At 41.0% G+C, this 19,381-nt stretch overlaps 2 protein-coding genes across 5 annotated transcripts in view; both read right to left on the minus strand.

Annotated features, from left to right (window-relative positions):
- Positions 1-10,342, minus strand: part of TRAPPC13 (trafficking protein particle complex 13) — a 109,126-nt gene extending 98,784 nt beyond the window's left edge. For 2 of the 4 annotated variants that reach the window (XM_033930158.1, XM_033930148.1), the window contains exon 1: positions 10,166-10,342. In XM_033930158.1, coding sequence (XP_033786049.1) covers positions 10,166-10,211 — 46 coding nt within the window. In that variant the 5' untranslated portion in view covers positions 10,212-10,342. The remainder of the gene's footprint in view (positions 1-10,165) is intronic. The other 2 variants (XM_033930139.1, XM_033930129.1) reach the window with 1 other exon arrangement.
- Positions 21-1,037, minus strand: SHLD3 (shieldin complex subunit 3). Its single transcript, XM_033930172.1, has one exon. The coding sequence runs from the start codon at positions 904-906 to the stop codon at positions 154-156; it is 753 nt and encodes a 250-aa protein (XP_033786063.1). The 5' UTR covers positions 907-1,037; the 3' UTR covers positions 21-153.
- Positions 10,343-19,381: the final 9,039 nt, after the last annotated feature.

Raw genomic sequence — 19,381 nt, forward strand, 5'->3', positions numbered from 1 at the left:
ATGATGGAAGTGATAGGCATGCAAATTTGCTTCATGCATATTCATTAGGGCTAGCCTGAAAACCCAATTGGCCTGGTGTTCCTCCAGGACAGGGTTGGGAACCACTGATATAAGGAACATGTTTCACTTGACAGCAAGTATCCTTAATTAGTACTAAATACTAAATATAACGCCATGCTTATGAACAACTAAGTTGATTTTTCCAGTAAGGGTTAACCTTTCCTTAAGCAAGTTGCCAACATATTCACAATAGAGCATGTCACAGAAGACCCATATCTGGCTGATATCTCGCTGTACTGTAGCATTACAAGTTGGAAGCTCCTGATGTCTGATCATTCTATTCAGTTTCACCCAGATATCCTCCAGAGTGTGGTCACAATTAGATAATTCAATTGTCCACCTTGACCTATGGAAAGAACACAGCTTCCGTCTTTCTAAAATTTTCTGCAGTTCTTGGGATAAAGGAACAATTCTTTCCTTGGTGCTGCACCTAGGAGATGAAACACTCCAAGATCTTCGGAATTCTGCTTTTCTGCTCACAGGCTGCTTTTCAAAAAGACCATAAGCACCATCTACAGGAACACTCTGTGCTCGAAATAAACTTAGCCTTTTGTTCAAGGTTGGTTTAAACTCAAGAAGGTCAACAGTACAATCATACGCTGGAGGTGCAAAACAAATTTCAGAACCACCTGACAATTTTTCTATATCTTCTACCTCATCACTTAAAATAACAGGTGGCAGTATTTTGGGTTTTAAGGGAAGTTTATTAAAATCATTCGGAAACCAGGGTATAAAATCTGGCAGACACCGAGTAGAAAATTCCTTGAGCACGTCTTCTACAAGATTCTGAAGTTTGTTTGGATCATTTTGGTTTGGTCGATAATGCAACACAACGTCCACACTCATGCTGCAGTAATCCAGCTCTTCTTTGTAATCAAAAAGAGGATGTCTTGAGTAATTTCCACAAAACTACAGTGTCATATGTTTCCATTTTTCTGGATTCTCTTTCCATATGCTGCACTGATCAGAAGTAAACAGGACCTAGAGCAGAAGTAGTCACAAAAGATAAGATGCACTAACCAGTTCTACCACAAAAATTACATATATGTTAATCACTGCTAATTCCCTTAGTAAAGCAAAGCCATTCATACAAATCTGAGGAAATAACAGAATCATATAAATGTTCAGAAAGACAGCCACAGCAAAAAAGTATTGTTTGTGGCATACCTACTACAGCACTGTATGTACAATACATTAGGTGAGAGCCACCCCGAGCACATGCGGCAAATGTATGAGCACCTATGAAACTAATTTGGCTTTCACAATGACATAGTTCCATGAGTTAATGGACAGGATTATATTGTTTCCTATGGAATTATATTCCTCTTAAGAGAAGTGAAAAAAAATAAATAAATATATATATATACACACACACACACACACACACACACACACACTAAAACCTTGGATTGCAAGTAACTTGGTAACCAAGTGTTTTGCAAGACAAGTAAAACATTTTATTAAATTTTAACTTGATAAACAAGCAAGGTCTTGCAATACAAGTACATAAGTATACACACATCACATAGAGGAACTTCATAAAAATATTCCCAAACTGGGTTTCTTTTATGGCTTGCTGCCAGTACAGGCTTACTCCTCTAAGGAGAGAATAATATGATAAAACTCAGGCTATACACGCAAAGATCCCAAGATTTGATGAGCACTCTGCTCAAAATTTTTCACTTAAGAATAGCCATACTGGGTCAGACCAATGGTCCATCTAGCCCAATATCCTCTTTCCACAGTGGCCATACCAGGTTATAAATACCTGGTAAAAATCAAAATAGTAGCAACATTCCATTCTACCAATCACAGGGCAAGCAGTGGCTTCTCCCATATATGTCTTAAAAGTAGACAATGGTCTTTTCCTCCAGGAGCTTGTCCAAACCTTTTTCTAAAACCAGCAATGTTAACTGCTGCTACCACATCCTCTTGCAATGAGTTCCAGAGCTTAACTATTTTCTGAATTAAAAAATATTTCCTCCTATTGGCTTTAAAAGCATTTCCCAGCAACTTAATTGAGTGTCCCCTAGTATTTGTAATTATTGGAGGAAAAAATGAATTTACTTCCATTTTTACTACTTGCCACTTCCCCCTCATACTTAGCTCCTAGCACTTAAAAAGGTAATTGATGTGCAAAAGAACAGTGCAGCTATGATCTTTTTCTCCACTCTGTACATTTTATAACATTTTTGCTGTGAAGAAGTATGTTACCTCTTCAGATACAAATTCATAATTTTGAGAAATACAAAACCAAGCAACTGTGATATCATCTAGATAGAAATATTGCCCGTGACACTATGAATGGATTAATGGAATTAGTTTACCAAAAAATGTAAACACTCCATGAATATACAGCCTCATGCTACAAAATTAAAAACTAATCCTTATTTCATAATGAATAACTTTTCGAATATAATGTATCTTAAATAAAAACAACTCAGATTTTTTTTTTTTTTTAAATTTTAAACAATTATTACAAGTCATAACACTCGCTTTAGTAACACAGAGTTAATTCCAATGAAGAAAAAGAAAGGAAATTAACAAACAGTAACCCCCTCTTCTATTAAACTGCGCTACCACTTTTTAGTGCAGAGCGCCATGCTGAATGGCCCGCGCTGCTCCCAGCGCTCATAGGAACTCTATGAGCGTCAGGAGCAGCCCAGGCCATTCAGCACAGTTCCCCGTGCTAGAAATTGCTAGCGCAGTTTCATAAAAGGAGGCCTAAATCTTTGAAATAAGCCTCCTATCCTCAGACCACTACTTTATGGGGGAGAGATACAGATAATTTTGGAGAAAATTTTTCAATAATAAACTTCAAGAAAAGGCTTAAACGGACTAAACCTCAGCTATTACATATATTTCTTATCCAGAGGTACTGGTCAGTTTCTTGAGGTCCAGAAGGATCTTAAATGTTACAGAAGGAAGAACACATATCTTACACTCAAATATTTACTATGCATTTACAGGCAAGCAAGAAGGTAGCACCCAATTGTTTCATTGACGAAATGGATTGGGAACTGGCTTGGAGGTAGGCTTCAGATGGTAGTGGTAAACAGCACCCCCTCCGAAATGATGGAGGTGAACAGTGGAGTGCCTCAGGGCTCCGTCCTGGGCCCGATTCTGTTCAACATCTATATAAGAGACTTGGCGGAAGGGCTCCGAGGTAAAATAACATTATTCGCCGATGACGCCAAACTAAGCAATGTAGTGGGCACATCAGACAGAAATTCAATGCCCGACAACATGATGCACGACCTACTTCTACTGGAGCACTGGTCTACGTCCTGGCAACTTAGCTTCAATGCCAAAAAATGCAAAGTCATGCACCTGGGCAGTCAAAATCCATGCAGGACTTACACCCTTAATGGCGAGATCCTAACAAGAACTGAAGCAGAATGAGATTTAGGGGTGATCGTCAGTGACGACATGAAGACTGCCAATCAAGTGGAGCAAGCTTCCTCCAAAGCAAGGCAAATCATAGTTTGCATACGCAGTAGTTTCATCAGCCGTAAACCTGAAGTCATTATGCCATTGTATAGATCCATGGTGAGACCTCACCTAGAGTACTGTGTGCAATTCTGGAGGCCATATTACCGTAAGGATGTGCTGAGGCTAGAGTCGGTTCAGAGAATGGCCACCCAGATGGTCTCAGGACTCAAGAACCTCCCGTACGAAGAGCGGCTAGAGAAGTTACTCTACTCTACTCTACTCACTCGAGGAACGCAGAGAGAGTGGAGACATGATCGAGACGTTCAAGTATCTCACGGGCCGCATCGAGGTCGAAGAAGATATCTTCTTTTTCAAGGGTCCCATGGCAACAAGGGGGCATCCGTGGAAAATCAGGGGCGGGAAACTGCACGGTGACACCAGGAAATTCTTTTTCACTGAAAGGGTGGTTGATCGCTGGAATAGTCTTCCACTTCAGGTCATTGAGGCCAGCAGCGTGCCTGATTTTAAGGCCAAATGGGATAGACATGTGGGATCTATTCACAGTGACAGGTAGGGCAGGGTCATTGGGGTGGGCAGACTAGATGGGCCATGGTCCTTATCTGCCATCTATTTCTATGTTTCATCTTGCATAACTAAGAATTCTCATCTATCTTGCTTGGACTTTGTTATATCTGGATACAACCATACTGTATTTTCTGATCATAAAATGGGATTACCAGTACTCCCTTCTTAAAGAATATTTTCATCACAGATGCAAGATCTTGTTCAAATACAAAGTTCAATAGCAGAGTAGCTCGATCTTTAACTTCGGATAAAGAATTTTCCAAGATCCTGGTTAAATCCTGAAGTAAATCTTCATTCTCTCTGGTTGTCGGAAGATTTTCAGAGGAAACATTTTTCCCCCTTAGGTATTGGAAGAAAATAAGCCTTATTTATAGGTGGTATGGCTTCTAATTGAAAATTTAAATTTTCAAGCAGAAACTTCTTAAAATGTCAATCGGTGATAAAGCAGGAATCTTAGGACAATTCAAAATCCTTAAATTTAAATGTCTATTAAAATTTTCCATCTGCTCAATTTTCCTTTGAAGAAAATTCTGATTTTTGACAATCACTGATATTGATTCTTTCAATTGGCCGGTTTCTGTTTTTATTTTTTGCATACATTCTTGTTTAGCCTGTTCTACGTTCAAGGAAAGTATCCATTTTAGAAACAAGTACCTCCATATGTTGTGAGATCTTCTCAACTTTCACATCCAATGCCTTAATGGCCTCGAAGAGCGTTTCTAGTGTAATTTCTAGTGTAATTTCTAGTGTACTTATCTTCTTCGGCGACAATTCTCCTCTGGGTGAAGCACTGGGATTTCCTCCCCTTCACTCTTCGGCTAGTCTCTTCTCGTCCCTGCTGAACTCAAATTGGACCAAATTGATAGTAACTGACAATTTAAAAGAATTTCTTTGTCAAAGCCTTAATCTGAGGTTCAAATGTTAATTTGGAATCCAGAATAATTTCTAGAACCCATGATTCATTTTCTATTTTCAAAACTTTTCCTCATATTAAAATAAATTCTGTTCCTTGAATTTCTTTTGTAAGAACCAAGCCAGAGCAATTTTATTTTTAATTTATTCAATTTCAAAAATTCTCTTTGGACCATTTATCTATTAAAAAATATATTCCTTGATTTTTAAGAGTGCTTTATCAAAAGTACTTTCCCTGGACAAAGAAGAAAAATATCTGCAAAACTCAATACAAAAATTCCTAATTGATCCCCCCCTTTTTTTTTTTTTGTACAAAGCCGCACAAGCAATTTATAGCACTAGCCGGTGCGCTGAATGCTTTGCGCTGCTCTTATGGTGTTACAGGGAAACCCCTGTGAACCCCAGCATTGTCTCAAGAAAGCTAGATGCTGGCAATAATAAACCCTTACCGAAGCCCAGGCATAAGCAGGAAAAACAACAAATATGGGCCAATACCTATTTATCTTTTTCTAGGCATACGCCCAGTGAAGTAGGCACAATACAGCAAAGTCCTCTCATGTCCAGAAAAGCTAAGCAGGAGATTCCTGACATTAAAGACAGTGCACTAATCAGAAAGCTAGATCAATCAGGTTCACTACTCTCCTGAAGTCTCCACCGATTAGAAAGAGGCACACACCTGAAGCCAGTTTTAATTGCCCTAGTAAACTGAGCCAAGGAAGAGAAGAGCAAGGCAGGATCTGGAAGACCTTGTTGGGTTTATGACCAGCATACAGCTGGAAAAGAGAAGCAAGACAGGCACTTTGATAAGCCTAAGGTAGTGTACACTGAATTAGAATTTCAGGAAGACAATATGTTTGTTCGGAAAATGCTGTGAAAAGGAATGAGGTAGAGACAATGGACTACACTGAAAGTTATTCAGAATATGTGCCTATGGAGAGTTGATGAAGATTGGGAAGGTTTAAAGCTTTAATCCTTAGGGTGTGCTGCTAGTGTGCTTCATAAGTCTGCATTGCCGAGCACTGTGTATTAAGCAAGATTACATCTTTTATTTTTCGTTTATTCAATAAAGGCTCCTGAGGCAGGCCATAGGCCAAAATACATGTGTTGCCGAGCCATCGCACAAGATTTGATATGTTGAATAAAATTGCACACCAACATCTTCTCCACTGTGTTGGTTTATTTCACAAAGTAAGAAACCCAAGATATAAGGCAGAATTCCTACTAAAGTAAAAAGACTTACTCAGATTGTAGTAGCAATTTATGAACCTGCAAGCTAGCAGTTGTGTTCCTGAGGATAGGGAAGAAAAGGTGCCACTTTGTCAAAGCCTGCAAAGCAATGTAGTAATATAAAGCTTTTGTGACATTACAACCTGAATGGGATTTTTAGATGGGATTACTACTATTTCAATGGTATGATCCCACATCATTGAGCTTTGCTCCTAAAAGGCTCAATGGTGTTTTCAGGTTTGATTCTGTGACCTGTGAAAATGAAATAATGGCAGATAATTAAAAGAGAAGTGTTGTGCCAGCTATTTCTTGAAGGTAATTCTGGACTAGTTTAACTGAATAGAGCCAGTGCCAAAACATGGCTGAAAAATAAGCTGTGAAAATAGAAATTCCATGAACTGTGAAAGTGAAATAATGCCATATGTTTAAAAGGGAATTGTTTTGCCTGCCATTGCTTAAAGAGAGTTCTGGACTGGTTTAACTGAATGGAGCCAGTACTAAAACATTACTGAAAATAAACTAAAAGTTGGTGACATAAAGAAAGTGGGGTATTTGGGGGCTTTTGTGGCCATAAGAAGTTATTGGAATGAAAGATATAAAATGAAGCTTTAGGCCCCAGTTATGGAAAGGGGTCCTATTTTGATTGAAGCTCCTGAACTAGGTGGAATTAAAACATTTTTGCTTTAATTAAACTGTCTCAAAAGGAGAATTAGTGGTGCTGGAATTCATAAACTTAACTGTATCATTCTCTCTACCAACCTTCATAAATCTGCTCAGTCTGGTACATGGGCTCAGTAAACCCAGGCTTGGCTCACAACCATGTCAGCACCTGGCCACAGTCACAGAATTCCTATGAATGCTGGAACAGTGCAGAGCATTCAGCACGTCAGCTTGTGCGGTTTTATAAAAGGGGAGCGGGGTGTTGAGTTAAATATTGCCCTAATAACAGTAAGAAAGATGTTAAATAATGATGGTGACAGTGGCAATCCCCAAGGGACACCACAACCTAGCTGCCAAACTGCTAATATAGTTTCATTCTTTTTAACACAATATTTTCTGTTATTTAAAAGAGTTTTGTTACACTGGAGATAATTTGATGCTCCCACTTTCACCTTATGGAGAAACAAAATGTTTATAATGTTAACAATGGAATATCTGGATGTAAGGAGAGGGTCACCTCAAATGTGGAAATGGTATAAAGAAATTTGGTCACCTATATGGGATGGTTTGTCTCATATAGCACATAGTTTGCTCTTAAATTCATGATGCTGGAGCTCTCAGGGGTTAGGGGGGTATCTTTTCACAGTTTGGGAAACATTCCTTTAAGCTACCGTGAAGAAACCATGTGGATAGCTTTACATTGTCTATTTATTTATTCAATTTTCTATACCTTTCTCCCAGGGGAGCTCAGAATGGTTTACATGCATTTATTCAGGTACTCAAGCAGTTTTCCCTGTCTGTCCCAGCAGGCTCACAATCTACCTAATGTACCTGGGGCAATGGGGGGATTAAGTGACTTGCCCAAGGTCACAAGGAGCAGCGTGGGTTTGAACTCACAACTTCAGGGTGCGGAGGCTGTAGCTTTAACCACTGCGCCACTGGTGTTCTTTGTATATCTTTTATGGTGTTTTGCCATTAGAAAATTAATAAAAATATTATTATAAAAATAAAGAAAAAAAAATAGAGAACCAGTTCTTAACTGCGCCTGTCATTCCAACTTCACACAATCTACTCAAAAGCAGAGCATGGACCATGGAATCAAAGTCTGCCGAAATATCAAATTGCAGAACAACCCAGCTCCTTTTAAATTCTTCCTGATTTCAGAAATCATAGACAATAACAAAGTTTCTGATAGAGGATGTCAAAGTATATGGTATGAAGCTGCAGCATAACCATGGGCAGAATTTATGTGCTTTCCAGGTACCTAAGCTTGCTGGGGTAGAAGAGAATCCAGATGCTGGATTAATAAATTTAAGAGAGATTTGGATATTGTTGGGCATCTAGGTACAACCAAACACACAAAGAATGAGTTCAAGGAATTAGAAGAGGAATCTCTCAGACAGGTAAATAAATCCACAGTCTACAGAGAAGTGTTTATATTTGTAAATTACTTAGCTCTTAGCTATACAGTATTTACAATAGGCAATTTAACAAGAATAACGTGGTACGTGATATACTATAGGAGACAAGAGTGTCAAACTTTTTTAAGTCAAGTAACAGTTCAGAATTAGAAGCCAGTGAAATAGTTCTTCTTAATACTTAGGGGGGGCTTTATTTGAAGAAAGCAGGGAATACATTTTGCAATCTTTTCTCCTTGTACAGTTATTTTATTTGATATACCGCCATTTTTAACAAAAAAAGTCAAATCAAAGCAGCCAGTGGCCTTCCCCTCCCTGATGTCTCTCTGTATCAGCTTCTATAGCGTATCTTTAGGTGCATCGAGATATGCTTGTTCGTGTCCTGTTGTGAAAGCTCATGATCGGAGGCACACCCTGAGGCAGCTCTATGTGAAACGCTGGCCTTCGTTGGTGTTCCAACCGAGCTTCACAAAGATAAGTTTAAGTTACATTTTACTCGTATCACTTTGATCACTTTTTTGATACACAGTTACATTGCATCGCACAGAGCCTTGAGAGACCTGTGGGAGGTTTTTTGTGCCTATGAGGTTCCCGGCCTGAACACCTTAAGCCACCATTGTGGCGGTGGGAGGGCTTTTTCTGAGGCTTTTTCCTCCTGTGTGGGTCTGTTCCTGACTCGTGTTTAGCAATGCTCTTTTGCTGCACTGCCTTTGTGAATATGTTTTTGTAAAGTAAATAAAATAATTAGGAACAGTACACTGCTTTAGCTAAATTTCTTCAAAAACATGGTAAATTAATGACAATAAGAGATCAAATAGAAATAAGAGCCTACCAAGGGTTATTTGTGCAAATGCTAGAAATCATATTAACAAAATCACTGATTAGTTTGTTATATAAGTGAATTTATTTAACTGAAGGGTTTTTTTTTCCCCCATCAAATCTTTATTAAAAAAAAAATACTTAAAAACCATGAGATTTTAGCAATTGACCTCCATTGCCAAACTGGCCCTTTCATTGCAAAGCATTCATATACACAAATGAGTACATTTCTGAACATCATCAAGTCCTTTGTAGGCTATATCTTTCAGTACAACAACACTAAACAACTGAATTGTTCACAGATTCTTTCTTTAGAGACTCAAGAAAGAAATACCAAAAACACTGCACCAACATCGTTTCCTTCTGAATCATGGTTTCACTGCCATAATCCAAAATCTCTTTTATCTGAGTTTGTTGGCGAGGGTTTTGGTCAAAATTAATAGCCTAAGCTTCACGCAGCAAGGGCTATATGTCTTGGTAAAGAACTGAATAAGCCTAGCAGCGCCATATAATGACAATTTTAATTACTATTTTCAAATACTAATGCAAACACAATAAAAGTTTGTATTTATAAACACTACTTTTCTCCAAAATGAACTTCATGCGCTCAGAAGCAATGCAATGCAGTGGGATCCGCGACTTGAGTAAAAAAACAAACAAACAACCCAAAAAGGAGAAAAAAAAAAACAACGTTTGCACCCAGAAAAGTATGAATACAAAAGAAAACAGGACCAAAAAGAATTCAAGGAGATGGGAGGGGGGGGGGGGGCAGTGACACACAATAAATAGGTATTACAACACAGCCCAAGCAGAACTGGAAAGAATAACCACAATGTAAAGAAGAATTCTAAAAATTATGATGTATTTCTAACACAGTTTTACATATTATTAAAGAGTTAAAACATGCTTTAATTTGGAAAATTCCCTATTAGTGGTTGCTCCATAGATAAAACTGCAAACTAATAGAAATGACAACGCAAAACTTATATTTCTGGTGCATTTAAAAACTGACACATCTGGGTAAAACACTAAGGGCCAAGCCGGGGAGTTACCTTTTAACGCTAGTAAGTGCTCTTGTTTAGGTTGATTCACGTCCATCTTTTTCCCAGCATATAACCCAACCTCTAACTACAGGAGCTCACCAAGTCCAAACTACACAGCGAGAAAAGGTCACGCCACTAGGCATGAAAGTGGAGGAGAAAACAAGGCGGCCACGTGACTCACGTAACACGTCACGGCCCGTCAGCCATCTTACTTATGGAGTTTCAAACGTGACCAACTAGTACAGGAGGCGGAGCTGAAAAGTGTGCTGCAGCTCTGCGGCAATAATATCAGATTTATTTATTTTAGACTCATGTTGTAAGGATCTTATATCAGATACAGTCTCTCTCTATCAACAATTTTGTATTACGTCACCTTTTTTCTTGATACTATTTCTATTTTTTTTTTTATAAAATGTTAGACATTTTATTGACCCATAGCATAGTTAAAAAAATAGTACATGAGCTTTCAAGAACGCAGGGGTGTTGAACATTCGAAGGCAGCAGGTCCTCAACTTTAAAGATCCTTTTGCACCTCCAGTATTTTTTTTTTTAGGCTGTGAAGCTACCCACTCGCTGCAGTAGATTAGAAACCTCTACCGCGGTTTAGTAAATTAGGGGGGGGGGGTAGGTGTCTAACTTTAGGTGCTTCTTATAGAATTTCTCCCTGAGTGTGGTCTGAATGGAGAGTTTGAGTGGGAGCAGTTGGAAGATCCTGATCTGAGTAGGAGAGGGACTAGTGACTAAAAGAGAGGTGAGGAAGTGAAGTAGGGTTTTGGTTTTGGTTTTGGTGATCTCGCCTGCCAGAGTCCAAGTACTGAGTTGACAGCTTGAGGGGTGAATATCCGAGGAGGGTTGCTAACAGATCAAATTCAGTTTGGCAGAAAGATATCATGGTCTGGGGCTAAGGAGCAGGGGTGGGAACCAGAACAGCACACCAAGAGTAACATAAAAGTGATTCTGCACCTAAGGGCTGTTGCCAGGAGAGGACAGAGACAGGATTGTGTGGATACCAATCTCAGAAAGGAAAATTACAGCATGGGTGACCCTGCACCTAGCAGAACCCTGTGGAGTTCAGTTTAGTGTAAGGGTACCAGATTTTACTTTAGTAAAATCTGCATCCCTAGACCTGCCCAGTTCCACCCATCCCCACCCTGTTACGCCCAGTCCTGCCCCAATCCCACACTAGCCCCCACCCCCTCTGCCTGCTCTCGTCAGGCAGGAGGAAATCCGTGCATGCGCGCATACGACAAAATGACATCACACAAGTGTGCAGGTGATATCGTGTGGCATTGGCGCATGCACAGATTTCCACCTCCCCGATGTGATGTAGAGGGAGGCTTTTCAAATCCTGGACAAAGTACTGGGTTTGGAAAAACCATCTGGACAAGTCCTCGAAAAGGAGGACATGTCCGGGGAAATCCAGACGTCTGGTAACCCTAGCTTGGCGGGAGGCTAGCATAGTCCTGGGCTGAGGAGTAAGAGGGTGGGACCCAGAGCGGCTCACCACGGGTACAGAATAATTTGTGTGACTAGATTAGGAGCATAGAGAAGGAATTATTGAAGTGACTATGCTTTTTGTTGTGCCTGAAGAACTGATCTGAGAGTCTTCTGTAAATAATTTGAAAGTTGGAACTACAACCAAGATTTCAAATAAAATTTAAGTTATCAATTTTTCCATCAGTCTCAGCTTGATTTTGTTCAATTAAGTAAAAGACAGCTTGAAGTGACAGCCCAATGGAAAATAATCCTTCATCCCAGCTTGAATTCAGATATTTTTTGTATATCCTGGTCAAGGGTGCCTGACCTGAAGAGCTATCTAGTGCCCCAATGACTGTGAGTGAGATCAGGTTACATATGGTTCAGGGAATGCTTCCTGCAGTATTGCAGTAAATTCAAAAAAAATTGTAAAATGCATATTTGCATGGTAATATTTCTGGGCATATGTGTCAGAATAGGGGGGGGGGCACAGGGGCCTTGGCCTCCCCATAAATTGGCACTGCCCCAGCCCCCTTCCCTCCTTCCTCTATCAGGCTCTTCATCTGTGGAATCGGGTTTCTTCTGCTGCAGAGCGGCAACGAGCAGCCCCAGCACTGAGCAGCAATGAGCACTGCCCCAGCCCCCTTCCCTCCCAACTCCTGTCAGGCTCTTCACCCATGGGATCGGGTTTCTGCTGCTGCTGAGTGGCAACGAGCACTGCCCCAGCCCCCTTCCCTCCCAACCCCTGTCAGGCTCGTCACCCTCGGGATTGGGTTTCTTCTGCCACTGAGCTGCTTCTTGATTGGCTCCCAAAAATTTTGTTCTGTGTTCATGGCTGAAGCGCCAGGAGCGGGACTGCAGAAGACAAACGTGAATAGGGATGGAGGAGTATAGACCCTGATTGATTTTCAGAGGGTTGTGTTCATGAGGAGCTAGCTAAAATAAAGGTAGACAAAGTGATGGGGCTGGAGGGTGTACATCCAAGGATGCTGAAGGAAGTTAGGGAAGTTCTGGTAGCTCCACCGACTGACCTTTTCAATGAGTCTCTAGAGTCGGGAGTGGTGTCAGAGGACTGGAGATGGGCGGATGTGGTCCTTCTCCACAAAAGTGGAAGTAAGGAAGAAGTGGAGAATTACAGGCTGGTAAGTCTGACTTCTGTGGTAAACAAATTAATGGAAACACTTTTAAAACAGAATGGTCAAGTTTCTGCAATCCTGTGGATTACAGGACTGGAGGCAACATGGATTCACTAGAGGTAAGTCTTGTCAGACAAATCTGATCAACTTCTTTGACTGGATGACCAGAGAACTGGATAGAGGATGTGCGCTAGATGTGGTGTATTTAGATTTTAGCAAAGCCTTTGACAGTGTTCCACACAGATGTCTAATAAATAATCTGTGCTTTAGGGATGGGTCCCAAAGTGACGGGCTGGGTCAAGAACTGGTTGAGTGGAAAAGGATGTTACCAGTGGGGTGCCTCAAGGCTCTGTTCTTGGGCCTGTTTTTTTAACATTTTTATAAACGATATTACTGAAGGGTTGGGTAAGATTTGCCTCTTTGCGGATGATACTAAAACCTGCAATAGAGAAGACATGCTGGATGGTGTGAATAACATGAAGAAAGATCTAGCGAAGCTTGAAGAATGGTCTGAAATCTAGGGCCCGAACCATTGGAAACATGTGGACCCAACACGGTCCATGTTTTGACACAATTGTCTTCTTCAGGGGTCCTTATTGGTCCTATGAAGAGACTTGTGGATTAATTGTAATGATAATCTCTGCGCTAAGACTGCAAGACCCCAAAACCCTACTCTACTGCCATATAGGTACCACCTGCAGCCATAAGGGATATTGGGGTTGTAGATAAGTAAGTACTGTATAGTGGGTTTTGGGGGGGCTCACCTTAACCTATAAGGGGGTTCTGGTGAAATGTTTATCTGGCACCCTTTTTGTGAAGTTCACAGCAGTGCCCCACTGCCAGCTAAAAATTAATGCAAAGTCATGCATTTGGGCTGCAAAAACCCGAGGGAATGGCACAGTTTAGGGGGTGAAGAACTTATGTGCCCCACAGAGGAGTGGGACTTGGGTGTGATTGTATGTGATGATCTTAAGGTGGCAAACAGGTTGAAAAGGTGGCGGTGAAAGATAGAAGGATGCTAGGTTGCATAGTGAGAGGTATGGGCAGTAGGAGAAAGGAGGTATTGATGCCCCTGTATAAGACTTTGGTGAGACCTCATTTAGAATATTGTGTACAATTATGGAAGCTGTACCTTCAAAAAAATATAAAAAGGATGGAGTCGGTCCAGAGGAATATTGACTACTGTAATACATTACATTACATTACAGATTTCTATTCCGCCATTATCTTTTGGTTCAAAGCGGATTACAAAAAGAGTTATGGAAGAAGGGTTACAAAGTTAGATCAGAGAAGGTTTCCAAGAGAGGTTAGGGAGGGGATTGTAAGAGGGGGGTTAAGCTTTATCATGGTATTAAGCTTTAATACCCTCTATCAAGGTATAAACCAAAAAGAAATTTGCAGACTCCAAATTCTTCAGAATACTGCCGTTAAACTCATCTTCCATGCAAAAAAAATTGATCACATCACCATGCTTCTTCGAAATGCACACTGGCTCCCTATCCCCCATCGCATTACATTCAAAATTCTTTTACTTATAAAATAAAACAACATCATATCCCTGTCTTTATAGATAAACATCTAATCCCTTACGCCTCCACTCGTACACTCCGTTCAAATTATCAAGATCTTGTCCCCTTCATCTGAGAAATCTTTTACAATACCACCCATAATTCCAACTTTTCAGTCATGGCACCCTCACTTTGGAACACTCTTCCTTTGCATATAAAACAAGACATGTTTTGCCACTGGCTTTATCAAGAAGATGTCCCCTGTGAAGCAAAGTGAGTGGATGAGAATCATTTAATTCTATATATTGTTTAACAAAAATTTTTTTTAATGATAATCTTAATTGTAAAGGGCAACTATGCATCGTGTTACCCCATCAGTGCTACCCGACTCTGCCTCTAGAAGATTAAGATGGCGGCAGCGTTGATTCAACAAGTTTTTAAGCTATGATTTCATACATGTCATTTTTGACGACAGCCACAAGCCTGGGAACTTCAAAATGCAAAAACTTTATGTTAATGTCATCCATTCGATCTCCTGATTGAGACCAAACGGAGCGACCGTGTTCATAGTATAAATCCATCGCTGTTCTCTATTATTCAATCTCTTTTCGTAATTGCCTCCCTCCCACCCTTCTTTAATATGATCTATAATGCACCAATGGAGCCATATCTATGCATTATACTAATTTGAGAGGTAGCTCCCTAGATGGAAAACTGTGTTACTGGCTAACATAGATCCATGGTATGCTGTGTACCAGCAGAGATATATCAGCAGAGAGGTACCAGCACAGATATACCACTCTTGATGAAATGGACCAGCAGCCCTTGGGAGCTGGGCTCAAAGCAAGCGGCCTTTGGGAGCAGCTCAGGGCAAATGAAAAGGGCCTGCGGAGGCACTATCGGTGCTTGAGGACTGAGAAGAACAGAGGCAGCCCTGTTACTGGTGGTTGCCGAGCCCTGTTGAAGGATGGTAACCAGGACCCCAGCGTAGAGCTACCCCAGAGGCTCCTCATGAAGGAGGGGAAGGCTAACAGAGTGTAAATCGGCACTAGTAGCCACTTAAGCATAAGAGGTGCGATCGGCACCAGGGGTGCACTAAGGGAGAAGGCTCCCTGGAGACTAGTGGTAGAGGTGGATCGCCCTTGGGAGGGCCACAGCGGCAGGCCCACCAGCTAGGATGGACAGCACCTACCTACCCATAAGAGCTTCCATGGATTGAGTGAGAACTTGGGAGACTGCACAAGGGTGGGTTGGAAAGGGAAGGATGGATCTAGGTACACAGCCATACCCACCTAGTGACTAAGCTAAGAAACTTGGAAGGAGCCTACACCTACAGTGTAGGCAGTCAGAACTGAAAGAGGCTCAAAGTTTATTGGAACTGCTGAAATTGAACTGAAAGTTAAAGGTTCAAGAGCCTACAAACAAAGGGTTTGAATATCTGAATAGTATAAAAACAGTGTTGAACTAACCACTAATATTGGTTTAATTGTGGAAGTATTGGGATTCCTTACAATTTGTTTTATGAATAGGCATATGTACATAGTTTAAATAAATCAGTTTATTAGTCAACCTTGTTCATAGAAGCTGTTTTGGATATTTTCTGGGGAGAGATGGTGGATCCACCTGCTAACACTTTTTCCCCATGTGGAGGCACTGGGCGTTAAACAAGCGAGGGGCCAACAGAGACTGCCTTTTGGGTATTCCAGCCAGGTTGGGGCCAGATCCAGAGCCACTCTGAAGGGGTTATTACATACTGTTCCCCCTCCCACTTGGGCAAAGGGGCCTCCAACTCCTCCCATTGATCTCTACTATCCACAATCATACTCTGTGACACCCAGAGGCCTTCTTTAGGGGGTGGGGTTTATATACTGTATATTTATGCTTCTTGATTTGTCTTTTTTTAAATGTTTTGTTTAGACTTTATGACTTCTTAGACAAGCATTGGCTGAAGCAAGTGACATACCAAGGGCGGGGAGGGGTGGTCCGCCCCTGGTGCACACTCTAAGGGGGTGCACAGCTGGCACACCAAGTCTGGAACCTCCCACCCTACTCTGCCACTGCTGCTTTCCTGAACCTGCGGCAGTTGCAGTAAACTTTAAAATCAGTCATCAAGGGACCTTCCTGCACCTCCCCATGGCTGCTGGTCCTCCCCTTCCGACGTTACTTCCTTGTTCCGGTCTGGCAGAGCAGGCAGCCATGGGGAGGTGCAGCAAGGTCCCGCAATGATTGCGTTTACGTTTTCAGCTGCTGCTGCTGATGGTTTAGGAACTCATACAGCAGCAGTGGGTAGGTGAAAGGGCATTGGGGTGGAGGGAAGGAGAAGAGAGCAGGAGACTGGTATGGAAAGGTAGTGGAGGGAGAGAAATGGGGCAGATACTGATGGAATTGGTGTGCAGGGAGAGGGATAGAGAGACAGAAGGGGGAAGGATACTTGATGGAATTGGTTTTGAGGGAGAGAAAGGGGACAGATGCTGATGGAAGTGGGGTGAAGCGAGAGAGAAGGGGAAGATGCTGATGGAAGAAGGGTGGATGGAGAGAGAGAAAGGGCAGACATTGGATGTTAGTAGGGAAGGGGAGCCTATGCTGGATGGAAGTGGGGATAGGAGAGATAAGGGAGCAGATGCTGGATGGAAGTGGGGAGGAGAGAGAGAAAGAGGGGAGCAGATGCAGGAAGGAAGTTGGGAGCAGAGAAAGAGGGGAGCAGACAATGAAAGTGGAGAGAGGGGGCAGACGCTGGATGGAAGTGGACAGAGAGGAGAAGTTGCTGGATGGAAGAGGTAGAAAAAGAGGGCACATGATGGAAGGAGGGGATAAATAAAAAAGGACACATGCTGGATGGGGGAAAGTGGATAAAGTTAGTGAAATACTGGAGGGATGAGGGAAAGATGTGGCAAGCTGTAGGTAGACACAGTGAAAAGGGAAATTGAGGACTGGGTAGTAAGAATTTAATTTAGACAGAGGCAGAAAAAAAATGAGAAGGAAGATGAGGGAATAAAAGGAAAGGGAAGGAAAGGAGAGAGTGAAATGCCAGACCATGGGGGTGTGGGAGAAGGAAGGGAAGGAGAAAGATGCCAGACCATTAGGGAGTGGAGAGAAGGGAAGAAAATGAATGCCAGACCAATGGAAGTGGAGGGATAGATGGAAGGGGGAGGCAGACAGTTTCTGGAAGAGACATAGAAGTAGAGAAGATTCAATATAGAAGGAGCTGAGAGAGGGCAGACAGTGTATGGAAGAGAGTCACAAGAAGATGAGGAAAGCAGAAACCAGAGAAGACAAAGGTAGAAAAAACTGTCTATTTATATTTTTTTGCTTTAGGATAAAGTAGTATTGTAGCTGTGTTGATAAATATTTATAAATGAAAATGGAAATAAGATAATCCTTTTATTGGACTAATTGTAATATATTTTTTACTAATTCCAGAGACCAAAACACCCTTCCTCAGGTCAGGACAGGATACTGTAACAGCAGTATACTTTACTGATCTGAGAAAAGAGGCTCTGGCCTCTGAAAGCTAATTGAAAAATGTATTAGTCCAATAAAATAGTATTATGTTATTTTCCATTTTTGTTTTATTTTTCCCCCCATTTATGAATCCACGACAATATTAGCTCTGATGCTCATAGAAATTCTATGAGTGCTGGAGCTTTTACTGCCAAGGCCGGCGATAAAAAAGGCTAACGCGGCTTCATTAAAAAAAAAAAAGGGGTGGGGGGCGGGGTGTTTGAAGCCACGTTAGCCTTTTTTATCGCCGGCCTTGGCAGTAAAAGCTCCAGCACTCATAGAATTTCTATGAGCATCAGAGCTAATATTGTCGTGGATTCATAAATGGGGGGAAAAATAAAACAAAAATGGAAAATAACATAATACTATTTTATTGGACTAATACATTTTTCAATTAGCTTTCAGAGGCCAGAGCCTCTTTTCTCAGATCAGTAAGGTATACTGCTGTTACAGTATCCTGTCCTGACCTAAGGAAGGGTGTTTTGGTCTCTGAATTAGTAAAAAATATATTACAATTAGTCCAATAAAAGGATTATCTTATTTCCATTTTCATTTATAAATATAAAGATAAAGATAGCGAATGTAAATTTGAAAAAAAACAACCCAGAAATAGCACTTTTCAAATTAACAAATAACACACACACATACCTTTTTGTGAAGCTGCATTAAGGTTTTTTATTGCCGTGGCGGTACAAGCTCCGATGCTCATAGAATTCATATGAGCGTTGGAGCTTTTACCTCCACGGCAATAAAAAACCTTAATGCAGCTTCACAAAAAGGTATGTGTGTGTGTTATTTGTTAATTTGAAAAGTGCTATTTCTGGGTTGTTTTTTTTTCAAATTTACATTCGCTATCTTTATATTTTGCACATTAGGGGACATGCATCACTGTTTCTGTGGTGTTGCTTTGTATGCAGAGTTCAGCTCCTTGGTGATTCAGTGCTTGTTTAACTTTTGTCTACATATTTCTATTTTACCCCCTCCCCCCTTTACAAACCATAGCGGTTTTTAGCGCCGGTCACGGTGGTAACAGTTCCGACACTCATAGGAATTCTATGAGCATTAAAGCTATTACCGTCATGGCCAGTGCTAAAAACCATGCTATGATTTTGTAAAATAAAAAAAAAGGGGGGGGGGGGGAGTTTAGTTTGTGATTATAGTGATTACATATTCCATACTGTGCAAAGGTGTTCTGTGTATACTAAAGATAGTGTTCTCTGTTAGCATTGACTGTGCAAGATCAATCTGTACTAATCTGGCTTGTTTAGTTTTACAATTAGTGAGTATATAAGATGCTGCCTTTTCCTAGGTACATTCTTGTTGTGCAATATGTGGATTGTTACTAAAAATCATGTCTTTCATGAGGGGCCCTGGGTGTCACATTTGCTAGGTACGTCACTGGCTGAAACACAGTTGTGTCCAGTTCAAACCTTCTGGTGTTTGTCTTTGTCACTATTGGAAGGTCTAGGCCACCCCTACTTTATTTTTCTTTGTAGCATTATGTTTGTAGGGGTTTGTCTCCTTTTTGTGCTGTTAATTGTCCTTTATGCATACAGATTTTCACCCCATCTACTTCGCTCTTTGTGGAGAAGAGAGGGAAAAGG

The sequence above is a fragment of the Geotrypetes seraphini genome, chromosome 1, assembly GCF_902459505.1.
Source record: "Geotrypetes seraphini chromosome 1, aGeoSer1.1, whole genome shotgun sequence".
Classification (NCBI taxonomy): Eukaryota; Metazoa; Chordata; class Amphibia; order Gymnophiona; family Dermophiidae; genus Geotrypetes; species Geotrypetes seraphini.

Bases quoted from the DNA above. Each gene is read 5' to 3' on its own strand.
- SHLD3 (XM_033930172.1), bottom strand. From the start codon at position 906: ATGAGTGTGGACGTTGTGTTGCATTATCGACCAAACCAAAATGATCCA.